Consider the following 27,980-nt stretch of genomic DNA (forward strand, 5'->3'; position numbering starts at 1 on the left):
GATTTTAAAGTGAAACTTTGTGCTCGTTTCATGGGCGATATCTGGAGAACCCAACGATGAACAACACGAACACAAAAATATGATCTTGATATGGTCTAAAACGTTTGAATGGTGATGAAAACGAATCATTTAACATATGCATAAAAATGATCAGTGGGTTTAAACCCATTATTCTGTAGACGATAGCGTGGAGGACCTGCTGATCAATACTCGAAACCCTCGAAATATGAGAAAGTATTCGATGGAAAATGTTCCCTTACAAAGATATTTAAGCTATCAAGTCATATGCTGAGTTGGAAAGTACATAATGCCCCAAAGAATTATTTTTCTGCCCTAAATTATCCGCAAAACCGTTGAAGATAACATTTTCTTCTGCGAGGCCAACCAACTGACGCAAGCTTCCGAGCAGACGTGTGGATATTTTAGATGGTAAAATGATACAAAATCATTGTATGGGAGACCTAGATGAAACAGATGATATTCAGAATAACATGGACGAGACCTTAACAGAAAGGTGCTTCATTTCATGTGAAAATGTTCGTCAAATATGAGATCGGAGCAGGATCTGTTTCCTCGGGCGTCCGCATGCAGTGCAAAGCTGTTTCTTGTCTCGCAGCTTCTTCTGAACTTCTGACAAGCAAGACATCCTAAACTGTTGCTTTGGGTTTTAATTTTTTTTGCTAATTTCTCAGTGAGTTCACTTAAACCTGTATAGACTGTAAAAGAAAACTGTGTAGGATGTTACATGTAAAGAACTAAAAAATAGAGAATCTGGTTCCAAGCAGCAAGTGAATTGAAGAGGAAAGAAAATATGAACTGGGACACTTCTTATGCTAAGCCATTGGCAATAAGAGTTAACTTATCCAGGAGAAACCTGTTGAGCCAAAATGACTTATCGCCAAAACAAAGAGTTCAGTACACTGAGGAAGGTTGTGACAAAGGTGATCTCTTATTGTAACCAAACCCCTTGTTTTCTAATAGTATCTGTTTTGAGACACCGTGAAAGCTTTACTGCCTCTAAGTTTGAAATGATAATCAATTCTTTTCTTTATACTTTATGCTTTTAATTTTCATCACAGTAAATCGTATGTAAATAAAGATAGCTTCAACAGTTATTTTACATTAAGTTTAAACTGACCTACAAAGAAATATTGTAGAGAAGAGTGTCACAGAGGTTGTACTTTTAAACATGAACCCCAAGCCTGATTTCTCCCCAGCTCCATCCATCCCAGGTTCCCTGTTGCTTTTTGCACTGATGACTTTATTTTTGGCTTCAAAAGAATGCATCATGCAAGTGATAAGCATACATTTTCCACAAATAACAAAAAAAAACCACACAAGATTGGGTTTTAAATGTTTAATTGACAGTACATTGACAATAAATAGATAGCTTTATATGATCAGAAAACGGGCCTGCTTGGATGGTCTTGCAAAGGTAGTGGAAGATGATAACCTACGATCAAATAAAACTCCCCTTAATATTCACCAGTTGAAAATTGAAATAAATGTTGACGTGACGTGACCTCCCTTCCCTCTTTGGTTTTTATTTTGCCCCTAACTCTTTTCAACACAAAATGTAAACTAAAAGATAGATTTCCTAATGAGATCTGGCACCAGGAACTCAATATGTATTTACCATTAAAAAAACTAATTCTCACAATTAAATGATCCAACCCCATCCACCTTTTAAGTCCAAGCAGATACAATGCAGTAATGTACATGGAGCTAATATCATAATTTATAAAACATTATATAGCTCATTTCCATTGTTATATAAGCATACATGATTACAGCTGACAGTGAGGCCCCTTATTTGGTCATAGGTAACAAAGAAAGCCCTCCCCCCAGTGACCCTAGACGAGTTAACTTTCACACCATTAGCAACATAACCAGGGTAGGCCTGATAACCTGTTTTCGTCAAAATACTGGCCTACCTGGGACAACTCTTGGTATGAAGAAATCAAAATTAACTCACAAAACCCCACAGTGATCAAATGGCTGAAAGGAAGTCAAAGGAAGAAGGACAACTGAGCATTAGAATATGAAAAAAGGCTTAAGTAGTCCTGGAGGGACAACTTCATTTCATATAAACACTTGATAAAGTTGCCTCAGAAGGGTCTGATAGTGTTGTCTCCAGTACCCAAGACCATATAAATGGGGCCTTGTACTCTCCTCCGTAGAGGTTCCCTAAGGGAAATTGAATATACTCTGAACTACCAGCCTAAGGTCAAGCAGCACAAGAGAGGCCTATGCAGAGGAGAGAGGGCCTTGTATGTCATTATGTTTAAAGAAAAGTCTTACAAGACTAGACTACAAACCATGGGTAAAATGTAGACTACAGGCTTTTTAAGAATATCATATTCCCATTTTCATTTATAGAGAGATCGAGCTAACCATACACTGGCTAATCTGAGCCGTATACTTCAGGCTAACAGGAGAACTAAACTCTCTATAAAGGAAATGGGAATACAATATTCTAAAAAAGTCTGCAGTCTTCATTTTTATCCTCTGTCTGCATTTTAACCAACGTTGTGCAGTAGGTAGGCTTTAAGTCTTATTTAAATAATTAAAGTTAAGTTCTTGTTTGTGAAAATTCTCATTTCCGTCATTGTGGATAATATTTCTGTTTGCTAGGCCTGTTGTAGAAAATGTGGAAAGGTTTTAGTTTTCTGAAAGAACACTCCGAGCTCGATATCGCAGATATTTCATACTCAAATGGACTGATCATTTTTACTGCTCACTCTTCAAAATTATCTTCAATTACAATGCTTTCCTATACATATAAACTATTCTGTGACCAAGTTACACGTTTCTTTTGGCTACCGATCACGTAAAAAACGCAATTTTACAGGGCGAACAGTCAAAATTTTGCCCCACATATTTCCACCGCAGAGCGATGACTGTAACTCTTTAAATGCACTTTATGCGAGATTTTTCGGTCATAATTAAAATCTACTTACCTCTCAAGAAAGAAAAATGATAGTTACTCCTTGAGATCCAAATACAATACCATTTGAAGCTGGAATGATCGGAGAAATCTGCCTCAAAAAGTTGTATCAGCGAGAGGCGACGGACGCCATTTTCGAAAATTTTGTGCATTTGCGCGCTTCTTTCGCCGTGACGTCATAATGGCCATGATCATAGGGTCAGCCAAATCTGACGTGTTCACCTCTCCCTCCTGGGTTGATCCCAGAGCTCTCTTTTTCCGACCGCTGGTCAAGGGGAACGAAGACTCTGGGAACGAGATTGTCATAAATTATTAGTTGGGTGCGTGACCACTGTCAAAGTGCATTGTGGGATGGTAGTTCCTCGACAACACTCTGAGTTGAAGTTGAGGCGCTTGAACAGCGCTTGAAAGCGCTGAGGTGAACCATGGCTGCAGCAGTATTTAAAGGAAATACAACCAGGGCAGAATCTAAGAGGTTAAAAAGAAAGGAAAAACAAGATGAGCTAGGAGTGTGTCGAATCAGACGGACTACAGGAGATCAACGCTCACAAACTCTTGGTTCTGGCTTCGTCGTTAAGGATCTGCAGATTTCTCCAAATCTTGATTTCTTTTACTGTCTTATATCCAGCGACAAAGTCTTCCCTAGGGATGACTGTACCATAGAAAGTTATTACTTGGACTTTAAAAAGTTGGATTCAAGTGACTTGAAAACAATTAAGTTAAAGGACGTCGCTGACAATCCAGCCAACTTTGTCCGAACTTCCGGCTTGGTTGTAATTCCCATCAAGCCATCCAAGGAATGCCACGAAGGCGAAAGCATTTTTGATTATCGACCATTTATAGTTGCCAACGCAGAAATCGCATCTGGTGCGGACTTAAAGTGTTATTTTGTAGATGATGGTCCTGGGCAAAGAAAGTTTTCGGTGATAGCGCTAGAGCTGAAACGATCAGAGACCGTTTCAACGCAGTATCAAATTCATGAAGCCCTTGAACGTCCTTACACAACGTATGATGAACTTACTCGTCAGGGGAATCGTAAACCCTATGGTGCTGTCATCTTGAAGAAGCGTAGAAACAACGAATTTCTGGCTGTTGGAGCCCTAACCTTTACAGATAACGAATGCAGAAACATAACTTCCGCGTTTTTTCCACTCCATCTAGTCAAACGTAAGTACCAAACACGACTGTGTCAAAATTGTTGCATCTGTTCAGTTTAGCAGAAAACAACTGCGGTAAACATAAACTTAAACCTGGAAGGCGGATAGCCAGAATGGTGGAAATAATTAACGGGTGTAGATACTTTTGTTGTGTATTGTCACTCTTGGTCACTTGTGTGTACTTTCAATTAGCCAGGCAAAGGTCTGTTTGTTTATTTGTGTTGCTTTATTAATAATAGAGTGAATTCGTATAACCCGTTTGTTATATGCTAATGACGCGCATAATATTGTAATGATTGTACTGACCAGTTTGGGTACGCACAACATCGTTTTGCCGCTGGAATGTATTGGACTGTTTATATCTCATTTAGAAGGCTTGTTATTTTGAATGTCCACAATAAGGAATTTGAAGCACTAGGCAGGCCTGATATTGCGATTTCGCACAATCGACCTCAAATCGCATCCGATCGCACAATTCACGAAAAATCGCATAATTCACAAAAGAACCCACAACATTCATAAAATAAAACATAAATCAACAAGTTTCTTAGGAATTCCTGCATGGATACGCCATTTTTAAGATGATTTACCCTGGAAAAAGCCTAAGAAACCTTTGTCACCTTCGATTTTGTAAACATTCGAAGCTGCAAGGCGTTATTTTGCATGTCGGGGACCTGGTGTGAGTCTTATTCTTAAAGAGTCGTCTATTGGTGAAACACAAACATGTGCTTTGTTCAGATTACCCAATCTGAATGGCTGATATATACACGTTCGGACCCGATGGAGTTTATACGTTCAATTGGAAATATGGTTTGTTGTTTAGCTGCAATCCCAGACAAAAGAGTTGGGACACGAACCAAGTTCTCCCCTCCCCCCACTTTCAATGTTGATAATCAGGTGATTTTTCCCTTTTTTGTTGGGGAAAACGCGATATTTTCCAACGTTGATTAGGGGGGAAGGGGGATACGTGATACAACTCAAGTGTCCCAACTACTTTTGACCGGGATTGTGGAAATGGTTCGACATTTTTAACCAAATGGCTTGTTTTACGGGCTACATTCATCTGTGTAGATGTTTGGTCGTGGTATGTTTTCGTCACCTTGCAAACTTTAACCAGTGAGATTTTTGAAACGTGATGAAGAAAATTTTGTTCATGACAAAATTTCCTGCAGTCAACTTGTACAGTAGAACCCTGCTAACTCGAGTTGGTTTACTCCAATTTCCCCTGGATTTGACCAAAACATTTCAGTCGTGACTCGAAGAGTCCCCTTTGATTATCAACTACTGCCTACAGGGAGAAAGACTGTTTTGTTATGTTCAAGCTAGTTTTGTTATACAATACTATTATGAGATCAGATGTGAGTTTGACAGACTGGCATATGTTATAAATTAACCTACATGTACTGTGGGGTTTTATAGAAGTTTATGATCTGCCTGCTTAATTATGGATTGAATAATATTATTATGAAGCAGAATGAAGTGTTTAAAAACTGAAAATTCAATGGTGGTTTTGTTGATGATCCTTGCAAAATAAATTTTAAAAAGTTGGTTGTTGTGTTCAGAAATATAATACTGCACATAAAAACAAAGCGTAAGAAGCTAATCGTTTGTGTTCAAAATGTCTTTAGGGCAGCAAAAAAGTGTTTTTCTTATCCTCAAACCTTATAAAACAAGCTTAAAATTGCTCAGAAAAGAATTGCATAATTTACATTATTCATCGCATAGTTGGCCTTTCTAATCGTTGGTAGCTGGGAGTATGTACATATATACTGGGTGAGGGAGCACATTATATCCGACAGTCTAAAAATTATTTTAATCAGCCTCAAAAAAATTTCTTTAGCATGCCTTGCACGTCTATGTCATAGTAGCTGAGTTATGCAAATCATATGTTAATTATTACATGGGTCAACAATAGCTAATGCATACTATGTAATTCCATCTTTTTTTTGTAGAAACATCTGAATCTTTTTCCGATTGCAATGAGTCCCCAGTCCTGGTTTCTGAGCAGCAAGCTTCTGTTGATGATGCCCCTTCAATTGAAGTTGAGTCACCTGGAGTGGCAAGTACAGGTAATGAATACAATATCCACACTATTTGTATTTCTTTCACTTAAAGTGGTACTATGGTCAATTAAACTGAAACTTGGAAGGCGGATAGCCAGAATGGTAGAAATAATTAATGGGTGTAGCTACTTATGTTGTGTATTGTCACTCTTGGTCACTTGTGTGTACTTTCGATTAGCCTGCAGGCAAAGTCTGTTTCTTTATTTGTGTTCATTTATTAATAAAGTGAATTCATATAACCTGTTTGTTATATGCTAATCAGGTGTGTAATGTTCTTCTAATGACCAGTTTGGGTATGCACAACATCATTTTGCCGCTGGAATGTATTGGACTGTTTATATCTCATTTAAAAGGCTTGTTATTTTGAATAAACGTCCACAATAAGGAATTTGGAGCACTAGGAGAGTTTTCCATTCAACCTTAAATTTCCAAAACTTAGAAATGGGGAAAAATGGTATGGAAATTTCCTGGGAAATTTTCCAAATAATCTGGAAATTATTGATTTTCGCAAAGCGAACCATTCAACCAAAAATACTGGAAGGAAAATCAAATTTGAATGACAATTCCCGGTAATAAAATTTCTGAAAATTTGTATACACCTTTGTGAGATTGTACTTGTGTGTGTAAATTCCGGAAAATGCTGTTCCATTCGTCAATGGAAATTCCCGGAAATTCAAGCCAGAATTTTTCATTGAATAAAAAGTGCCATTAGTTTCAGTTTGGTGCATGGTTTTTTGTTTTCCTCTTTACCATTTACTGATTCTGATTGGCATATAAATAACAGATTATATGAATTCACTCTATTGTCAGTCATGAGACAGTTTGTGTACATTCTAACAGAGTATTTCAGGATTGTGTACTAGTGGCCATAATTATTATGTTAGGTGACTGTACCCTTAATATTTCAAACAGCTGGGAATCCCCTTGTCTTTTTCTTCATTGAGTTATCTTTTTTGGTCAAAGAAATACTTCTTACTAATGGCAATGGACTTATCACAGTTATGACTGAGTGAGTGAGTTGGTAGCTGGGAGTATGTACATGTATACTGGGTGAGGGAGCACATTATATCCGACGGTCTAAAAATTATTTTAATCAGCCTCAAAAAGATTTCTTTAGCATGCCTTGCACGCCTATGTCATAGTAGCTGAGTTATGCAAATTATATGTTAATTATTAAAATGCATTCTCAACAATAACTAATTTTATGCAATTCCGTCTTTTTTTGTAGAAACATCTGGACCTTTTTCTGATCGTAATGAGTCCCCAGTCCCGATTTCTGAGCAGCAAGCTTCTGGTGATAATGCCCCTTCAACTGAAGCTGAGTCACCTGGAGTGGCAAGTAGAGGTAATGAATACACTATCCACACTAATGTATTTCTTTCACTTAAAGTGGTACTATGATGAAATTTTTACCTCTTGATTTTTCAAGTGTATTGCACAGAATTCCACAAAAGAATATAAATGCTATTTACAGTGTTTGCAAAGATCTGCATAAGTTCCGGAGATATTTAAGTTTGAAAAATGTGTAAAATATGCAAATGAGATGACTGATGATGTCATACACGCAGCCCAATATTATATCAAGTACATGTATATAAATAGAGCTATCTTGGTCAATATTTACAGCACAGACCACTGAAACTTGGTAGGCTAATAGTTCTACAGGGAAAACACCTACAGTTATAAAAAATTCTGTTATCATGGCAACTCATTCATTTTCAATCAGTCAATCAATCAATCAATCAATCAATCAATCAGTCAGTCAATCAATCAATCAATCTTAATTTAAAACACAAAATCTTATCATAAAAATGGTCTTCCTAGGAGTCGTGTGAAAAATTACAAAGAATAAATTAATGATATTAACAGGAATACATTAACTAACATTACATTACATCAACTAACAAACTAAGTAAAATAACTAGTAACACAGTGCAATGTCAAAGTGGAAAATGCACTTTTCAACTGGAAACTGAGAATGTTTTGCAGCTCTGAGAACTGTTCCCAGTCTTAGCCAATAAGGGAGCATGAAATCACATTCATTCATAAACGAGAAACAGTTCTCAGTATCCACCAATGAGAACGGGTGAATTTTTCATCGAAAACAAAATGTCTGGTAAGCATCTGTCATGAATCACCGATAAGTAATTATTCTCGAACGTTTGTTTGTCATCATCTATTAACCACACATGAATGAGTTTACACAATGGTCTTTTATCAATAATAGTCGAGTTGAATCTTTGCGAATTTCGACTATCCACAAAAATGGTGTTTACGTGGCTCTTTAACTAAGCTTATCAACAACAACAACAAAAAATGTACTCGGGATATTAAACTGAAAACTTTCTAGTTCAGCCGCACAAGTCCACATAATTGCGGTGCGGAAAATACAACGTGAAATTCTGCTTTTCCATTTTTCTTTTCTAACAAGCATATCAAGGAAGGTGGCAACTTACCAACAGTGTGTCGATCCGTCGTCCAAATGCAAATTTCATTAACTTTTTCCTGGGTCCATAAATCTAGAAAGCGAGAGATCGTTTTCCCTGAAATTCGCGCCATAATTTTCCCACACTTGTTTAGCCACTGTTTCATTACGATCTCTGAGTATTTCCTCGGCAGCTTGGAGGATACCTTGTCACTTCTGATAATTTACCGTTTGGTGCAATCATTTTGATTCGTTCTTCGGCGCAACTCCAAACTCCTTTCTCTGAAATCTACCCTTAGCGCGCGCCAACCCGCCACGCTGGACGATATTTCCGATTTATGGCTACTTTATCAGAACATATCATACATTGAAAGGTCACCGGCGGGCGATTTAGGTCAAGATATTTTTAGAATTGAGAACTGTTCTCGTTTTCTACCAATCGACATCGTTTATATTGCTTGTATATTCGCTTGAAACAGCTTTATAAACTGATTATTTTCCTGGACGGATGATCAGTAATTCTTTGGACTACAGAGCAAGTAAATATTCTGCTGAAATCTAACGCTTAGAAAGCAATAATTCGTGTTTTCTCAAAACCACGAAATGACGAAACGCGACTAGGGCTTTCGAGGTGTCATGTTACGAGATCATGAGTGTTGCGTGTTGTTTTGACGTCATGTCACTCATCTCCGTTCATTACATTTATGGGAAGACTGTAACCTGAAAATCTGTTGTCTTGGTTTTTCTGTCTCGGTGGCCTTCCATAAAATAATATATTTACGGCAAACCGAATAATAAAATTTCGCATCTTATCGCGCTCTGCAAGGGTGGCTGAGCATTGAATTTTCGCTGAACGATTTCCTGTGCTGCATAGCCTTCTGTTCAAACATTCCCAGAATTGTTCTCATTTTCAGCCAATTGGCGTTTTGTTTATCTGAGAACTGTTCGCAAATTCAGCCACTTAGCGTCAGAAAACCATGACATAATTTGCGTGTCACCCCCGAGAAGTATTTTCCGATCGTAGAAAAGGGACTTATTGTTACATTGTGAGTATACAATAAAAACCTATAAAGTAAAACTTTGGTTAATTTATAGTGCACTAGAAATAATCTTTCCTATTCAGTGAGGTTTTAAACACTTTTAAACTTGACGTGTGTCTGATTTCTGAGGGAATCTTGTTCCACAGACCAGATCCTCTGTAGTGCAGGCTTCCTTGTCCATATTCAGTTCTTGGTCTGGGGACATAGCAATTTATCTCAGAGTTTCTAAGATTGCGTGTGTGTACATTTGAGGTGTTGGTAAAAATCCACTTCGGGTACGATGGGGAAAGATTTTTATGGATTTTATACATAATCTTGGCCAGTTGTTTTTAAAAATCTTTTGTTTTCCAACCTTCCCAGCCAAGTTCATCCAATAAAACACTTGGGCGAGTTTTGTAATTTAAAAAGGTGAGAATTCTAGCAGCCCATTTTTGCAGGTTTTGAATTTTGTCTAATAGTTCCTTGCTGATATTGCCCCACATAGTGCTACAGTAATTGAAATAAGGCATCACAAGTGTATTATACATGTTCATTCTAGTATGGTATAGTAGTGCTTACACACTTTAAGATTGCAACACCAGCAGAAATTTTCTTTGAGGTAGCATTTATGTGTGGGCGCCAATTGAGAGATTCAGCAATGTGAACTCCAAGAGATTTTTGTTTGCTTACCCAATCTAGTGGTGTATCATGGACTTTGACTGTAATTATAAATCATTACCAGTGTATGTATTTGGGATAACTTGAATTTACTCCCTATGAGCATATACTTAGTTTTCTTGACATTTAGAGTTAATTTGTTTGTTGCCAGCCATAACTGGATTAAATTCGAGACTGCACAATGATACTTTAAGGGTGGCTGTGTAAATACACCTGTGCTGAGTTGGCTTGTCTAACCATAACTCACTGCACTGTGGGCATTTTTGCTTGGTGAGCATCAGATAAGCTTGTTTGTCTTGGCAGCCATCTTGCATAAGTCCTACTCCCTGGGATCTTTAATTCCTCTGTCGCCAAGCTGCCTCATGCACACCTGTAAATGCGCTCACTTGCTGAAATAAGGTTACATTGGAAGTTAGCTGCAAGTCAGATCATGACAGACTTTGCAAGAATACAGCAAGTTTTTTTTATGATGCAAAATACTGAGTGTGATGTATTGTGAAGTATGGAGTTAAAATAAAAATGAAATAGCTGGCAGTTTAATTGGACTAACTTTCCTTTCTTTTACCCAACTCTAATCTCACCAACTTCTGTAAATGTTTAGTTTGTATGTGGAAAATTCCAAGGGGATCTAAGCCATAAACAACTCTGACCTGATTCGTATTTTAAGATGCCATTTTGATTTCTTTTTTGCCATGTGACTCCAGACTCACCTGGAGTACTTGATGAACTGTTTTCATCACACATGCTATTGTTTCTAGGGTGGTTTTGGAACATTATTAACAACAAAATGTGGATTCAATAACAAAAGATCACAAACATTTCAAACCAAATGGATGATAAGGAGGTTCAAGAAGATTCTATTTTTTCCTCCATTTGTTGAAAAGATTCAGATATACCAGTGTGCCTATATCTGTCCATGTCATAATAATGTTTGTTAAAGGAAAAAAAACAAAACAGATATTAAGTGGAATCCCGACTTTTCAAATACTCAGTTTTTCCTAACTCCCAATTCTTTATATTCTTTATATTCTTTAACCCGTGATTTCTGGAACTACCTGATTTTTCAAACCAATTCTTGTTTCCCGTGGAGGCTGGGAAAATTTGGATTCTGTTGTAATTTAATTATTGAGTAATCAATTTCTGAGAGAAGTGCACAATTCAACTTTTTGAGTTCTAGCTCTCTCTTATAAAAATACAACTACAGAAATCCAAGGCCACTTTACTTGGTCCTAGAACCCAGTATGTTGCCGTGGTAACAAAACTGTTCAGCTCAAATTGTAGAGCACATCTAGTAGAATCTTACTGCAAAGTGTCAAACATTTCTGACACATTACTGTTGGCTGAGATAATTTTCTTCATCATATTTGATTGAAATTTGGTTGAGTTTATGATGTCAACATTTGGCCAATTTGCTCATTTAAAACTACTTGAATATCTCGGGAACAAGAAGAGATATTTGAAAATAGTAAACAGTCTTTTTCTTTTTGTACAGAGTACTTGTTTATGTTTTAAAATGGCTGAGATAGGAAAGATTCGAATTTTGTCATGGTAGCACTTTAAGAGATATCAAGGCAAATTGGTTGTGGGGCACATGATGAGTTAGTTTGTTGTCATTCACAACAAAACCAGTTTGTCTTATGCAAATTAAACAGTTTGTTTCTTTTCTTACATGCTTATTTTCCTCGGTGTTGATATACAAAATATTGTTAACATTGTATTTAATTAAGAGTGAAGAATACAATCCACCTTTTTGTAGAAACATCTGAATCTGTTCCTGATGGCAATGAGTACCATGTTTCTGAGAAGCAGCCTCCTGCTACTAATGCCACTTCAACTGATGGATCACAAGTAACCAGCACTGCAGGTAATATATAAAATGTCCACACTAATGGGCAGTATTTTTTTTTGTGAGGTTTAATCCATTGACGCCTACATAAAATTGCATGCGACCTAGCCCTAGTTTCCTGTTGTTTTGTTCTTTTAAATAGTTTAGAGTGAGTGTAGGCAGAAAAATAAACCATATAGTTATGCAGTAACCACAGGTCTACAAAAGATCAGATTGCAAGATATCATTTATTTCAAGTTGAATAAATGATTAGGGCCAAAATATTAAAAACTAGCAACAAAAAGAACTCGAATGGATGTGTAAAACTGATAAGAAAACAGGAAATTAAAATATTTCTTGCTGCGCAAGAAAATGCTCAACAGAAGCTGAGAAAATTTAATAAATGAGTTAATTATTGACTTGGGAAGACTAAACAAAAATAAATACAACCTACAGAATTTCCATTCTTGTACTATAAAGACTAACATTTGAGAAAACAACAAAATAAAAGTAAAAGACACATGTAAAAACCAATTTGAAAACAAAAAATCAAATAATTTCTTGACTGCATGACGAAAATTAATAAAAAGGCACAACAAAAGGAAGATGAAAGGTGCAAATAAAAAAGATGAATAAAATGTCAAGCAAATATTTTGAGATCAATCATATTTCAGCTGTGTGAAATTAGTGGCCACTTAGTTCTTTCCTTGGCAGTTCTGTAGAAGCTGAATTTAAGACTTGAGAAAATTATATTTGAACAAAGCAATAAAGGTTCAGCCCTGTCCCCAGGGCTTGCTTATCTTTGGTCAGCAAAGGAACATGGACTCTGACCAGGTCTGTGGGCTTTGGCATGTGCAGACAGAGACTGCTTATGATTGATTCTCAGCCAATCAGCTTTCAGCTGAAATGCTTGGACAGCACAGACCTTCACATTAGGCTTGGCCAGAGTCTCTATTTCTGGTGCTGACCAAACAACAAGTGGAGTCTGCATGGGGATGAGATTGATAAAAGTTTTAAACTGACTATGGACTTTGAATATGGCTCCAAATCAACAGCTTCAATCAATATAAGGGTTGATGTGGATACCACAAAACCTGCAGAACACAACACACAGGAAAGAACTGTTTCAGCAATAGAATCAGAAGGATCTCAAGATGGTGAGCACCAGGTGGCATCTGCAGTGCCTGTGTCAACAGGACATACCCAGCCTTCAGGTGCAGGGGCTGAAGCTCTCCAAGCTCCCAATCGCATTTGTACAACAGAAGAAGTCTTGGTTTTAATTGCTAAAAACTATCTGTAGACTACACCACCAAGGTGTAAGGCTGACCACGATGAATTTGCGGCATACTTGAAAGAAATGCGACTCTATATTACAGGTGTTAGGACTGGAAGTTTGCTGATAACTGTGAAGTGCAATTCACTTCAGATCCTGGAGAGATTGTGGGAAGATTATTCATCTGGTCATCTTGGTGAAGTGGTTCAAAGATGTTTTGTTACAGAAGAGATCTTGACAGAACTGAGCCTAGCAGAGTTGAAGCTTAAAACCACAATCTCAGAGGAGGAGTACAAAGCATGCAAAATGTACTTTGGGAAAGATCCAGCAGGAGGTAAGTTTTAAGACAAGCCCTAAGGTTTCTTGATAACGATTGTTTCCAGTACCGTGCCATTGAGAAATAGTGGAACTGAAAAACTTCTTTCCCATGGACAACCTTACTGTTCAAAATTCATTTGGTATGCGGTCAGTATAAAATAGTGGGTAAAATGCAGACTGAGAGTAAAAATGTAATGCAGACTGCAGACTACAGATGCCTTAAGTATATATCATGTTATTTCCATTATTGACTTTTGACCGTAAACAGAGTTATTCAGGCTAATTGCAGTGAAAGTCTGCACTCCAGTTAGCCTGAATTTCACTCTGGTTAGACTGAATATTACTCTGGTTAGATTGAATATCAGTCTGGTTAGCCTGAATATCAGTCTGGTTAGCCTGAATATCAGTCTGGTTAGCCTGAACATCACTTAGGTTAGCCTAAATAACGCTTTGGTTACCCTGTTTGCTGTTAACTCTCAGTGATTGAAACGGTAACCCAATTCAGTTAAGAAATCCACAGTCTGCATTCTGCATTTTACCCTCAGTCTACATTTTACCCCCAGTGTGCAGTCTGCAGTCATCATTTTACACTGACCAATTTGGTATTAATTGATTCTGCTTTGATTCTCAACAATTAGTAAGTCATGCAATTCCTCTGATCAGGGGCCCATTTCTTGAAGGTCCCAAAAATTTTTGCACCCAGAAAGCCGTAGCAAAATATCAAACCTTAAGATTACAGAGCTGTTGTAATTTCCAAATTTTAAATATTAAGTGAGGTTCACTTCATACAAAAAGTTTCAGGCATATGCACCTCTCTGTTTTTAGATACAGATTAATTAAAAATGGTTTTGCAGGCCCGAAAAGTTTCCAGGGCTTTCGAGAAATGGGCCCCAGGCAGAACTCTGATTTCCAGTAAATATTAAACTAAGGACGCTTTCCATTAAACCAAAAATTCTGAAAATTTCGTAACTGGGATAAATAGTAAAGTGTAGTAAATAGTAAAGTGTTCACTATGAAGACCATTTTTCAGTTTTGTCAGTGTACTAATCAGTGAAATTACTTACAAGCAACCTTTTGTGATACATTATAATTGCTTATCGTATAATAAATGAAAAATATAATACGGCAAGAATTAATGTAGGCTTTCTGGAAAGAAATTTTAACCTAAGGTCAATCTTACATGTATTTTTCTTTAATTTGGTGAATGATGGAAATGCATTTTGACAGCTCACATCAGTTTTCGAGGAATACACTGATTCATTTACATCAGTTATAGCCACAAATCGACAAAATTAAGGATGCATTTTATACTGTCTTATTCAACAGGTGTGAATGGAATGGTAACGTTTTCAATTTGACAGTGACCAAAAAACTTGATAGTTATTTGGAGTGGATGAATTTTTCAACGTTTGCTTAGTTGTGTGTGATTTGGAGGTAATTCCGGCTGTAATTTGAAATTTACTGAGCATTCTTACAAAGAGTTCAAACTCTGAAAAATTATAGTGGAAGCAGAAAAAATACTGGTACCGTAATTATATTCTTTCTCTACTTTGAAACTGTGCCCTTTTTCAATTTACCCACATGTAGAATCAATATGGGACGCTGGTAGGTTTTAAAATTTAATGGCTTCTCCTGGTTAAAATGTCTTTTTTACCAACAGAAGCAGATGACACATATGATGGTGATGATTCAGCATCAGATGATGAAGGTACATGACATATTTCATTGTGTAAATTATACACTGACCAGCTTCTAATAAGTTCTAATATATAATCAGCTTTTCACAAATAAGTTTCCTTTGCCATGTTTTGCTTTGCAAATACACAGACATACAGTAACAGACAGAAATGATCTAACTGGAAATCCATTTCTTGAACACAAATGGAATGCTAAGGGAACACCAAATAATGCTACTTGTAATGAGAGAATGGCAGGCCTAAACTTCTGGTGAACTGCAAAAGATTGCATTTCGTAAGCGACATGCAATTACCAACGTAAAGAGAATGCTTTCTTAACCTATTGACCCCTTTTTAAAGTGTTTCTTGTCCTCTTGACGAAATCATCTTTCAAGCAAGGGGAAAATAGGTACACAATGTGTGCTTTTACCTATTGCGAGCTGCCTGATATAAATAAATATTTCTACAGCTGGAATTTCTTTTCAAGTCAACATTACCTTGACATAAGGCTTGCTTTATACTTAGATAGTATATTAATAAGTGCTTTATGTGATAATATCTACATCTTATTATATGGCTGTGTCTCAGAAGGACTGGAAAATACCAAATATTTACGAATTTGATTGGCTGAAATCGATATTGAAAGTGGCCTAGATTTTCCCATCTAGACTGGCATCTAGACCGGTAATGTTTTGTGGTGAAAAAGTTGCAAACTGAAATGCAAAAATATTGACTATTTTCTTCTAACAACATTTATTTATGGAAGTGCCAAAAAGGCTGATGAGAAAGAAAATGTAAAGAATACGAGCAAACTTTGGCAGAAGTAAGCTCAGCTAGTACAAACCAGTTACATTAATGAATTAAACTGTTCTTTTTTGCCATATAATAAACAACTTATTAACCGAGCTTAGTCGGTCTGTATGGGAGAATCCTGACCTCGGTCGTGTGTACAGACCTCACTGCGTTCGGTCTGTACTCACGACCTCAGTTAAGATTCTCCCACACAGACTGACTAAGCTCGGTTAATAAGAGCTAAATATATTATTTTAACACGTGGATTCAGAAAGACTTGGTTAAGACGGATTATGCTCAAAGTTCGAGCAATAAGTGCAAAAATTATTTACTAAAAATCTGCTCAGCATGGTAACTTTTTGAATGTTGTTTGAAACATCTCACTTTGATTCATTTGTGTAAGTGACCCCACGATTAAATTTTGAAGCATTCCCGAGAGAGTTAATGTCAAACCTTGTAAGGATGCTTGAAGCGTTCATTATTATGTTTTGAACTGACGTGAAATGTGCGTTTTTATTAAATTATGGATAACTTCAAATTTAATTTTCTCTCGTGGGGTCAGCTCGAGAGCTTCAGTGTTGATAAGTTCTTCTGAACTGTATTCAAAATATTGCCTTACTATGAGGGTTTTTTTGGTAACTTTATTTTTGCCATTATTGCTCGAATGTACAGCGGAAATCATCTTAATGCCTTCCAAATGCACAACCACCCTCTCTTGATATGAAGCCCCACCTAAAATAAGCCGAGGAAGTTAAACTTTGGAGTAAAACTTACAACTGTTACTGTTTGGGATTAGAGGGCACTGTAAATGTGCGCAGTGATGTAGTATCCTCTACCTTATTACATGAAATTTTCGCGACACGTCAATTTCGCGAATTTTGCGATTTAAGAAATCACGAAATTAAAGTGTTGCGAACAATAAGTGCCGCGAACATAACATGATGCGAAAATTAAGTGATTCACATTAGTTACTGTTAACATATAGTCCCGCCGCTGAGTTTTTGTTACTTTTGACATCATTGTACCTTTCATAAAGTCGGTTTACTTAATCCAAGGTAATGTTTTGGTAACATTGCCAAGGAAACAAATTGTATGTACTCGAAAACGTGAAGTTAAAGTGATTCAAAATACAAAATTTTCGCAATATCGAAGAATTTTAGTGTCGTGAAATATGCGCACTTGAAAATCACCAAATAAACGTGTCGCGAAAATTTCATGTAATGTATTTTAAATATTCTGTTAAGCAGCATCAGTGTATCTTGTCTTTAGTTAGAGAATCGAAGGACTGCAACTTTAAAGAGTGGTTTAGCGGCTTTAAGACCTTAACGTTCAGTAAAGGTTCTTTAGGGTCATTCCTTTCCATTTTGATTTTCATAACGGGTGAAGAATTATCAACTTTAAACCTCTCAGTTTGTTACAAACACCAACTTTTGATTTGGATTATTAAGCACCATTTCAAAAACGAGTGCGAGGGTTTCATCAAACTCGAGAAACATTTGAAACCACGAGGCCGCAGGCCGAGTGGTTTTATTGTTTTCGAGCGTTTGGATATCTGATCTTGATTAGCATAGAGTTTTGCGATTTTTTTCTCCGTTTTTAACTCTGTTTATTTTTGATTGAGAAGATATATCAAACACTCAAGACAGTGTTTGACCACATTTCCAAACACCTTAAACTTCGTCAAAAATACTCCGCTGCGCGTCGTATTTTCAACCCTCTTCTTGGTGTTTGGAAATGTGGTCAAACACAGTCTTGAGTGTTTGATGTATTACTTACAATACTGCTTTTAACCAAGATTCCCTTTAAAAGCTTACAACATGTGGACACAACTTTGTCTACTATGTCACAGCCTGGAACTTCCCAGTTATTTTGAAGCAGACATCTTAGGCCAGCATCTGATTATCGTCTGTGCTTCCACTGGTTACAAACATGATGTATTGTTACAGTACATTACTGACAGATCGTAAATTTCAGGATATCGTATTGGCGTGAACAAGAAACTATACGATACTCAGTTAACAAATACACACCATTGGCTCCCATAAAGAACTTCTTGCTGAATGTATAAAAAGATATTTTGGAAAGAAAAAGAAAAGCTCCTTGTCAAATATTATTACTTACTTATTATTACTTGTTTTAGACTTGTAGGATCTGTTAAACAATTGTTATCAAACAAATCAATACTGGACTATGTTATTGTAAGTGCATAAAAACTCATTTCAATAAGCTTTTGCGGGTCATAAATTAGCGTAATATATACAGTACCTTTTAAGAATTGAAGAACTGCAAATTTGACAGATTGGTGCATCACTTTTAAGACCTCAATTTCCGCTTTTTACATGGTTGAGTATTCTTTATATAGGGCCATTTCTTTCGCAGATTGTGTGCTCAAAAACAGAAACTCTTTCTGTCAGCGGCCACAGTAGACCCCATTATGATGTTTTTGCCAACTCCATGCAAGCAAGATTTTGTGAGGATTCTACTGTACAGAAGATATAAGAATGTGTTTAACAAAAAAATCTGACTCGTTCTCTGCATTCTGGAATGAACGGTCCATTGTGTTCCAGAATGGGAGGGGAAAGCTAACGCGAAATGGAGCACTGAAAGGAAGCTGTCAGCTTCGCGTTATCTTAGCTTACTTCTGTCCAGTACTGTATTGTCTTTTTGCCATCATTGTATGATAACATGTACATCAATTACATCACGATGCTCAACTCATTAGTGAGTCTCCCTTTATCTTTGAAGATCAATGTGGAAATGTCGCTGTACCTCTGGAACAACCAATCCATGTGCATTTCCCTGATGACGAGAATTTATCTCAACGGGATGAAGAAAGTGATTTACAAACAGAAACAGTTGAGGAAAAACTGAAAACTGGAACTGATAAAGGTTCTTCAGTATCAGACGATGAAGGTACATGTAGATCATTTTGGCAAACCAGCAAAAACAGTGTGTACCACAAGCTCTAGTAATAGAGCTTCTCTCACTTGAATTTTTTTTTGTCATTCATTTCTTGGAAAAGAGACATACTATAAAGTTCCGAAAGTCACAACCCTTTGATTAGCGATCCTCTGAAAGTGGAAATTAAGTAATACATTTCATAGCAAATAATGCAAGCAGCAAATTTCCAAAAAGTGATGACCCTATGAAATTAAAGTAGCGGCCTCAAATACAATTCGACTTGTCATGACACACGATGGAAACAACAGATGAAACAACCTGGGCCGAAATGATATAGTTATATATATAAATATTATTTTAGATGACCTTTGACCCTTATTACAAAGGCATTGTATCGAAATCCAAATGTATACTGAATACGAAACTCTCTAAGCAATATATATTGGCACGGAGACATGGCCAGCAGTTGCTTATCTTATTATATAGCTAGCTCCGCGAGCGGGCAAGATGAATCAAATCCTGCGCTGTGATTGGCTACCCGAGCGGGCAAGATGGAGCTATCTTGCCCGCTCGGGACTACCCGCCGTGTCCCACAAGAAAAATTTCCCCGAAAGCAATATAATAAATCCTTTGTTGACCAAGCTTGTTTGGCCAAGATGGCTAGATATTGGCCTCGTTCTTTTTTTGTGAGTTTATGGACCTCGACTCCGTCTCGATCCATAAACTCGCAAAAAAAAAAGAACTTGGCCAATATCCAGCCATCTTGACCTCACACTTGGTCAATAACCCATATATACATGTAGTGGTGATGTTTATATATTAAGTCATTCGTGTCTATGTCCCGCATAAGGGAGGCTTTGAAGCACTCGACCAGCAGAAGTACGCATTCTGAATATACCAGGGTAGATGGTTCCACCCTGGGGTGGTACGTGGGAAGAATGACAAGTAAACACTGGAAAAGGTGCCAGTTGCCCGTGACACCAACACGATTTTAATGTTAAAACCTGGTTACCAAACTTCCGTCACACCTTACTCAACTGATAATTGTAGTATCTTAGTAGTGAGTCTCTCTTTATTTTTATAGATCAGTTGGCAACTGAAGCTGAATCTTTATCTCTGGAAAATACAATCCAGTTCACTGGAAAAAGATTTTTGAAAGGAGGATATGATATCAGCTCTGATTCAGGTACCTGGATATGTGTTAATGGATTATATATTTAATATTGTGAGCTGTTTTAGTGTTTTTTTTTCTAACTCGTCAGTTGGGCAAGTGTGTTGGAAAGCATGCACCATAACAGGGCCATAGCTAGCATGAGGCAAGACGAGGCAATTGCCTCGTCTTGAGTTTGGCTTTTTTTTTTTTTGAAGAAACGTTTAATTGAGAAAATAATCCCTATAAAAAAATTGGATTGGTTACACTTGCCTTAGATTGACTTTTCTGAAGAAAACCGCCACGGAAAATGCTTAAAAGAGCATTTCTGAGCCTCTAGATTTCAAAATTTTCTGGGGGGGCATACCCCCAGATCCCCTTAGCGGCTCGCGCCTTCGGCACTCGAAACTTGCCTTATCTTGTTCTGAAGTCTGGCAAAGGCCCTGCATAAAACAACCTTGAGCTATTTACAGACTTTATTCAGTATAAATGTATGTGTTAATAATATATGTGTTAATGAAAATCCTTGGAGATGATTTAAAGAAAAGATAAAACAAATGTGTAATATCATGTTTTGTCCAGGCCAATACACGCTGCAAACAGGTTCTACATTGAACAGATGTAATGATTGCACAAGCTAACAAAAGGTGCCTGAACTGAGCCGATTGATTAAACCGTTGGCAGTTGAACTGTTGGAGTGAAAGTTCAGTGTCGTCGCGCTCGTTACAATATTCCATGAAGGAATTTGTTCAATATACTGTAGCCTTTTAAATGAAGGATAACTTTTATTACTGTTGTTACTTTGGATATATTATCTCTATTTTCACGTTATTGAAATAGTTTATTTTACTACCGGTTTTCCTCCTAACTATTCTTAAATTATGCTTAAAATCACTTATCATACACACACATGTAAGATGAGGGTTCTGGCGCAGCTGTTCTTGTGGGTTTTCCCCGAATCCCGGGTGGTGGGGGTGGCGGGATTCGGGGAAAAGACAACAAGAACCTCTGCGACCAGAACCCTCATCTTACATGTGTGTGTCGCAATATAATAAAATCGCGCGAGCGGTCCAGCGAAGCTGTAATGTCTGTAACCAATATAAGCAGATGTGGCACACAAATACTTTTTCTTGAAGAAATGCCTGCACTGATTATATACAAAAAATGCGCCAGAATTTTTTCCTATTGAAGAATTATATGCACAAGTATATACGCCGAGATGGCTGCCGCAAGATATTCATCCGATGTTCTGCAAATGTTTTACGGCCCAATACCGAGGGAGGAAAAAATAAACCTACCCGAACCGTTAAAACCAGATTTTACCGTATTATATGGCGGGTTTCAAATATCCCAAATATCTCCAAGAATGGCTTCGTGTGTGGAGAATGGATGTATCCGAAAGAAATCCAAACAATAAAGATCTTTTAATGTTTGCAAGAGAAAATAAAGAAAAGATAACTGATTTGGTTGAACAAGAAATCCAAAAGTTAAAATGCGTAAAAGTAAGCTTTGGGTAAAGTAAAGTTTTCAATAGAAAGAAACGGTGAAACGCAATACATGGAGCATTATTTTAAAGACGACAAACCGCACGTTTTTAAAAGGAATGATGAGCAAAACAGGGATAACGAATGTGTGAAATGGGCACTCAGAGCCGTTTTATTCCCTCCAAAAGACGGGAAAGACCCGCAAAGACTAAGCAAATATCCGGTTAACGACGGTATTAACTACGGAGGCATCGATTTCCCAACACCGGTAAAACAGATAGAAAAGCTCGAGGCACAAAACGCAAACCTCGCAATAAACGTATTTGGCTGGGAAAACAATTGTGTGATTGTGCACCAGATAAGCAAAAAAGAAGCGAATGTGCCGCGGATAAACTTGATGTTAATTGAGTCAGGGGAAATTCAGCACTATTGTTACGTAAAAAGAGAAAGCGCTTTGCTCTTCGATCAGAGCAAGAACAGAAATGCAAAGCACTATTGTATGTTGTGCTTAACTGGTTTCTCAAGAGCAGACTTGCTGGAAAGTCACAAAAAATATTGCAATGGTGTGAACGGCAGGCCGACAAGGATTGAGATGCCAGAGGAGGGGAAAAACACCCTTTCCTTCCAAAACCATCACAAACAGATGAAGATGCCCTACGTGATTTATGCGGACTTCGAGGCTTTAGTCAGAAAGATTCCGGGCTGTGAGCGTGGGCCAGAGAACAATCAAAAAAGCTACACAGAGAAGACCGAAAGGCACGAGGCATACGGGTATTCTTACATAGTTGTGAGAAGCGACGGTGAAGTTTCAGGGTCAAAGGTTTACAGGGGTGAAAACGCGGTGGGAACATTTCTAAGTGACATTCTACAGGAAGAGGAGAAAATAAGGGAGTTTGGCCGCACCAAATCCGATTGTGATGACGACTGAAGACTGGGGAAAATTCAAAAAAGCAACTGATTGCCACATTTGTAACAAAAGTCTGATAAAAGACGAATTCTTAGATTCTTTACCTGTTTGGAACATTGAAGAAGCCGGTGAAGAAGCCAGTGAAAAATGCAGTTATTGGGGCCAAGGCCACGAAAAATTTTTTTACATGGCACAGAAAGAGCAGAAATGGGGTGTTCAAAGGCTAAAAAGACTGACAGACAAAAAAGACCAGTTGGAAGCAAAATCACAGGAAAATTGTAAGTACTGTGGAAACCCTTTACTTCAGAAAAACTTCAGAGACGCAGTAAAGGACCATTGCCACATAACGGGCAGGTACCGCTGAGCCGCGCACAGCGAATGCAATAAGAAATTGCGAATAAATCCCAAGACGGACCAAATACCAGTTGTATTCCACAACCTGAGGGGCTACGACGCACACCATTTAATGCAAGCGATGTCGCAGCTGCAGAAAGAGGTGAAATGCGTCGCCAGCAACATGGAGAAATACATCACATTTTCAGTCGGAGGTCTGCATTTCATCGACAGCTTGAACTTTTTGCAAGAAAGCCTTGATTCACTTGTTAGCGCAACACCGAAGGAGTCATTGAAAATAACATCGATTTAAAAAGGCAGCGACCTGCTTTACCAAAAAGGGATCTACCCTTACAAGTACATGGACTCATGGGAAAGATTTTGTGAGACAAGGCTTCCGGACAAAGAGAAGTTTTACAGCAAGCTGAACGACGAGCACATAACAGACGAAGAGTACGCGCACGCGCAGGCTGTCTGGGAGGCTTTTGAATGCAAAATGTTGGGTGATTATCACGATCTTTACGTGAAAACAAATGTCGCGCTGCTGGCGGATGTTTTTGAGAACTTCCAAAACCTTTGCCAAGGGCAGTACGGACTAGATCCGGCGCATTATTACACGTCGCCAGGCCTCTCCTGGGACGCGTTCCTGAAAAAGACGGGGGTCGAGCTTGAGCTATTCACAGACCTTGAAATGCATCTCTTCGTGGAAAGGGGAATGCGGGGCGGAATCTCCATGGTCAGCAAGAGGTACGCCAAAGCAAACAACCCGCAAGTACCAGACTATGACCCCAGCAAGCCAAAAAAATACATCATGTATCTCGACGCAAACAACCTTTACGGATGGGCAATGAGCAAGCCCCTCCCGAAAAGAGATTTCAAATGGAAACGTGTCGTGCCCACAGAGGAGGAGATCCTGAAGAAAAAAGAAAATGCAAAGAATGGTTGGATTCTTGAGGTTGATCTTGAATATCCAGCAGAACTGCATGAGGAGCACAACAGCTATCCCCTGGCGCCGGAGAAAAAGGTCGTGGAAAAAGAATGTATGTCGGAATACCAAAAGAGGTTGATGAAAGACCTGGAGCTGAAACCCCCGGACAGCAAGAAGCTGCTGCTGACGCTTGAGGACAAAAAGAACTATGTCGTGCATTACAGAAACTTGCAGTTTTATCTGAAGCAGGGCATGAAACTAAAGCGCGTACGCAGAGTGTTAGAGTTCGAACAAGAATGCTGGATGGAGCCGTACATCCTGATGAACACAGAATTCAGGAAAAGGCAAAGAGCGACTTTGAAAAGAACTTTTACAAGCTCATGAATAACTCAGTTTTTCGGCAAAACCATGGAAAACCTACGTAACCGCGTTGACATAAAAATAGTGCGCAGCAATGAGACGGACAAAATAAGGAAATTGGTTGCCAGCCCTTTGTACTAAAGGCATGTTATATTTTCAAAAGACTTGGTCGGAATCGACATGCGAAAAAGCAAGCTGCTTCTCAACAAGCCGGTCTACACGGGGATGACGATCCTTGACAACAGCAAGATCCTGATGTATGACTTCTTTTACAACGAGCTAAAAAAACAATATGGCTCAAGGTGCGAGCTCTTGTACACAGACACCGACAGCCTTCTGCTTGAGATCGAAACGGATGACGTCTACAAAGACATCAAAACGAACAAAAATCTGTATGATATGAGCGACTACCCGAAGGAGTATCCTCTCCACTCAAACACCAACAAAAAGGTATTGGGCAAAATGAAAGACGAATGTGCCGGAACCCCCATAGCAGAGTGCGTGTGTCTGAGACCGAAAATGTACTCTACCTTAAAGGCAGACGAAAAAAATATAAAAAAAGCGAAGGGCGTAAAAAAGAGCGTTGTCAAGAAACAAATAACGCATGAAAAGTACAAGGAAACGCTTTTCGGTACGAAGCAGCAATGGCATGGAATGAATATTCTTCGAAGCGAGGGACACTAAACAAAATTTTGCTTTTGCCATTTGATTTGAAGCGATGGATAGGTGACGATGGTATACATACAAAAGCTTACGGGTACACAAACATGGATATATTGCCAGCATTCACAGATGATGAACTTAGAGAGTTGGAAGCCGAAGTTTCAAAGTTGCTCTGGGGGTAATTGTGTGTTTGGGGGACAATGAGCAGTTCTTCACGCACGAAGCCGTGCTTGGGACCGTCACGCAAAAAGTAGAGAACGGGTTGATCCGGTTTGGTAAAAGATCTTTCAATGCTGTAAACTTTCAAAGACCAGATTGGGTCTGTTGCTCTTTTTACACCGCCTTCAAGCTCTCCGGGCTGGTAGAGATAACAAACTTGTACAAGAGAGGGGAGTATTTTTTCGTTTTTTCCAACAGGCCTTGAATAAGGTGTCGACGGCCTTGCATAAACAGCTTTTTCTTTGATGGCAACGACGGGTTTCTTGCCGATAAGGCTTGTTACCTCGTTCAAAGCCGAAACAACTTCTGGAAGTCTTTTCACCCAGGCAGTGGACCGTGGCCCCTCAGGGAGTCGCATTTCCACGGCGTACTGGTGCCCGAACAAGCGCTCAGCCAGGGTGCGGTTGAAACGTTCAACAATGGCCTGGTCGCGGTGAATGTCAACGTGCCCACGCCGGATATATGTTTTGTGCTTGTCCATCTCTTGTGTGACAGCGCCCATGAATTCGAACCCGGGGTCAACCTGCAGCGTTTGAGGCCATTTCAGAGGCGCGCGCTTGTAAATCTTCTGAAAGGCCTGGGCGACCTCATCAGAATTTTTCGAAGTCAGGGGTTCGGCCTCTTTGTAGCGGCTGGCAACGTCGACAACGGTCAGCGCGTATTTGAAAACTTTGCGCCCGCGGGGCAGTTTGTCGTGCGGCAGAAAAAGAAGGTCCGCCTGGTGGACCGCGTTGGGTGTGGGAACGTCGAATTTCGGCCGAGGAATTTGCCTCGGCGCGGGGAGAAATATCTGCCAGAGCGCTTGCTTGATCAGCCACTTTTTTGCGGCTTCTTCAGGTACCTTGGCGGCCTCGGCTAATTTTTTGATCGCGGCGATACCTTTCCAGTAGCCCCCGGGGCTGTAGGATATCTTTGCGAGTTTGGCGTCCATAGCGTTACACTATACGAAGGAGTAAAAAAAGTTCAAAGGAACCGGAAGGCTGCGTAGCCCAGAGCGGGCACCCTGGCGCCCACGAACATGAGTTCACCATTTTTCTGCTGCTCGCTTGGCTGATAGAAATCTGAGAACTTGGGCTCTTTGGGGGGTATCATTCGTTCGTCAGGAAGCGCCTGGTTGTAGAGTTTGAAGGCATAGTCGGTGTTGGTGAAGTTCTGCTTGGCCTCCGCCTTTATTTGCGCGTTTGTCGCAATCCAGTCGAGAAGTTGTGTTCGGTCGCGAGTGTATTTGGCGTAAGCTGCTTGGTAAGCCTCGAGAGCTTTGTCATGGCGCTTTTTTTCTTCAAGTGCAGCTTTGTCACCCCGCCAAGCGCCCTCGCCAGATAATTTCCACCGATAAAAGCCGTGGCGTTCAACACAGCCCCGCCAACCATAATCGCGATGCTCGCCATGTTGTTATATATCAGAGTCTTTTTTTAAATCATTAATTTCAGACGCTGGTGGGAAGGATTTTTTGGTCCTCGAGGTACTGTTTGAGCGCAATGCTGCCCGCCATGACGGCGGTGAACTTCACGTAATTCATCGCACTGCTGCTGGGATCAGAAGTAAAATTCTCTTTTACAACCTTTTTTGCGGCCCAGCCGATGCCAGCGGCTAAGCCAGTGAGAGTAGCGGCGTCCACGATGGTCTTAACAAGCCTGTTGTCTGACATGATAGCGGTTGATATAAGTAAAAACAAAAGTTTAAAATAAATTCATCTGTCTTTTCCAAGGCTTCTTTTTCTTCTTCTTTTCTTCTTATTTCTTCCTCTATTTCTTTTATTCTTCTTGCCTTTTCTTCGGCCGTTTCACACAGTGTTACCTCGAGAAGATCGAAGACTGTTTCATAAACCTTTTTGTTGAAGTCGTACCATAACAGCCCTATACCAAAAATTGCGGCTGAAGAGATGAGAATCTGCGGAACGTCAACTTTTGGCATAGTGATATACTTTACACTCGAAAGTTTAAATCATTTTTTTTAAACGTTTTGGCTGTGTCGCGCGAGCAGGTTCTGGCTCAACACGCGCGGGTTCAGGTGCGGGCTCAGGCGTTTTTTTGGCGAATGCATCCTTGAGCTCTTCACGTTTGTAATAAATCCCGACCAGTGAAACGGCTATGCTGGCAACTGCAAGCCATTGGGTGGTGCTGAGGCCGCTAATTTTTTCTCCGCTGCACTTTGGGCTTTCGCCTTCTGTTGTCGGGGCTGGCTCAGGAGCCGCGGTGGTGGCTTTTGCCTTGTTGCTTGCGATATAAGCCTCAGCGGCTTTTTTCTGTTGTTCCCGGGCCTGCCGCGTTCTTTCAGCAACCATTTTTCCAGCAGCCACACGCTTGGGATTTTTTACGCGAGTAGTTGCAGTTGGAGTTGTCGCTTGCTGCGTGATATCGACGGCAGGTGCTGTCTGGGTCTCACCCTGAGGTGCGCTTTCGGATTGTTCGGTAGACATTCTGGAACAAATGCGTATGCTGAGCAAATATAATAATGCTCAGAAATTACTCTGCGGTCATTCTGCAATCACTCAGCGGGCGTTGAGGATTGCTGTTGAGGACTTTCGTCCAATTTTACTTCGCCCTTTCTCTCCAAATGCGAGTTAAAATCAATATGTTTCGTGGTGATCAGCGCCGCGTTGGCCGCAGCAAGAAACCGGCCGCACTTCAAAGCAAGGTTGCCGGCCAGATTGGAGAGCTCTTTGTTTATGATGTAGTCGTTTCGGAGCTCTTTTTGGTAAGCATCGATGTCTTTGATGTTAAGGGTCATTCCGACAGCTTTGGATACAAGAAAAATAAAGCTGTCGATCAGACTTTCTGTTGTCTCTGAGCCCACGTATGTCTCGTAGCGTCTGGTGTATTTCTCGACCTCTTTGTCGCTCAGGCGCTTCACCTACTCGTG

At 39.2% G+C, this 27,980-nt stretch overlaps 2 protein-coding genes and 1 long non-coding RNA gene across 4 annotated transcripts in view; 1 reads left to right on the forward strand and 2 right to left on the reverse strand.

Annotated features, from left to right (window-relative positions):
- Positions 1-1,342: 1,342 nt before the first annotated feature.
- LOC149112622 (uncharacterized) lies at positions 1,343-3,185 on the reverse strand. The gene is made up of 3 exons (XR_016207528.1): positions 2,961-3,185; positions 1,935-1,998; positions 1,343-1,453 (listed from the first exon to the last, which is right to left on the reverse strand). It is a non-coding gene; the product is annotated as an uncharacterized LOC149112622 (long non-coding RNA).
- A 40-nt stretch (positions 3,186-3,225) lies between these two features.
- Positions 3,226-27,980, forward strand: part of LOC110066318 (uncharacterized) — a 45,168-nt gene continuing 20,413 nt past the window's right edge. The window contains exons 1-8 of one of the 2 annotated variants that reach the window (XM_089290540.1): positions 3,226-4,114; positions 6,057-6,173; positions 7,396-7,512; positions 12,046-12,153; positions 13,491-13,721; positions 15,366-15,413; positions 18,919-19,086; positions 20,159-20,260. In XM_089290540.1, the coding sequence (XP_089146666.1) occupies positions 3,373-4,114; positions 6,057-6,173; positions 7,396-7,512; positions 12,046-12,153; positions 13,491-13,721; positions 15,366-15,413; positions 18,919-19,086; positions 20,159-20,260 (1,633 nt within the window). In that variant the 5' untranslated portion in view covers positions 3,226-3,372. The remainder of the gene's footprint in view (positions 4,115-6,056; positions 6,174-7,395; positions 7,513-12,045; positions 12,154-13,490; positions 13,722-15,365; positions 15,414-18,918; positions 19,087-20,158; positions 20,261-27,980) is intronic. The other variant, XM_089290539.1, reaches the window with a different exon arrangement.
- LOC149112623 (uncharacterized) lies at positions 27,058-27,625 on the reverse strand. The gene has a single exon (XM_089290544.1). It carries the CDS (start codon positions 27,535-27,537, stop codon positions 27,058-27,060), a length of 480 nt encoding a protein of 159 aa, XP_089146670.1. The 5' UTR covers positions 27,538-27,625.

This window comes from Orbicella faveolata, unplaced genomic scaffold (genome assembly GCF_042242905.1).
Source record: "Orbicella faveolata isolate gen_17 unplaced genomic scaffold, um_ofav_v1 contig_2, whole genome shotgun sequence".
Taxonomy (NCBI): domain Eukaryota; kingdom Metazoa; phylum Cnidaria; class Anthozoa; order Scleractinia; family Merulinidae; genus Orbicella; species Orbicella faveolata.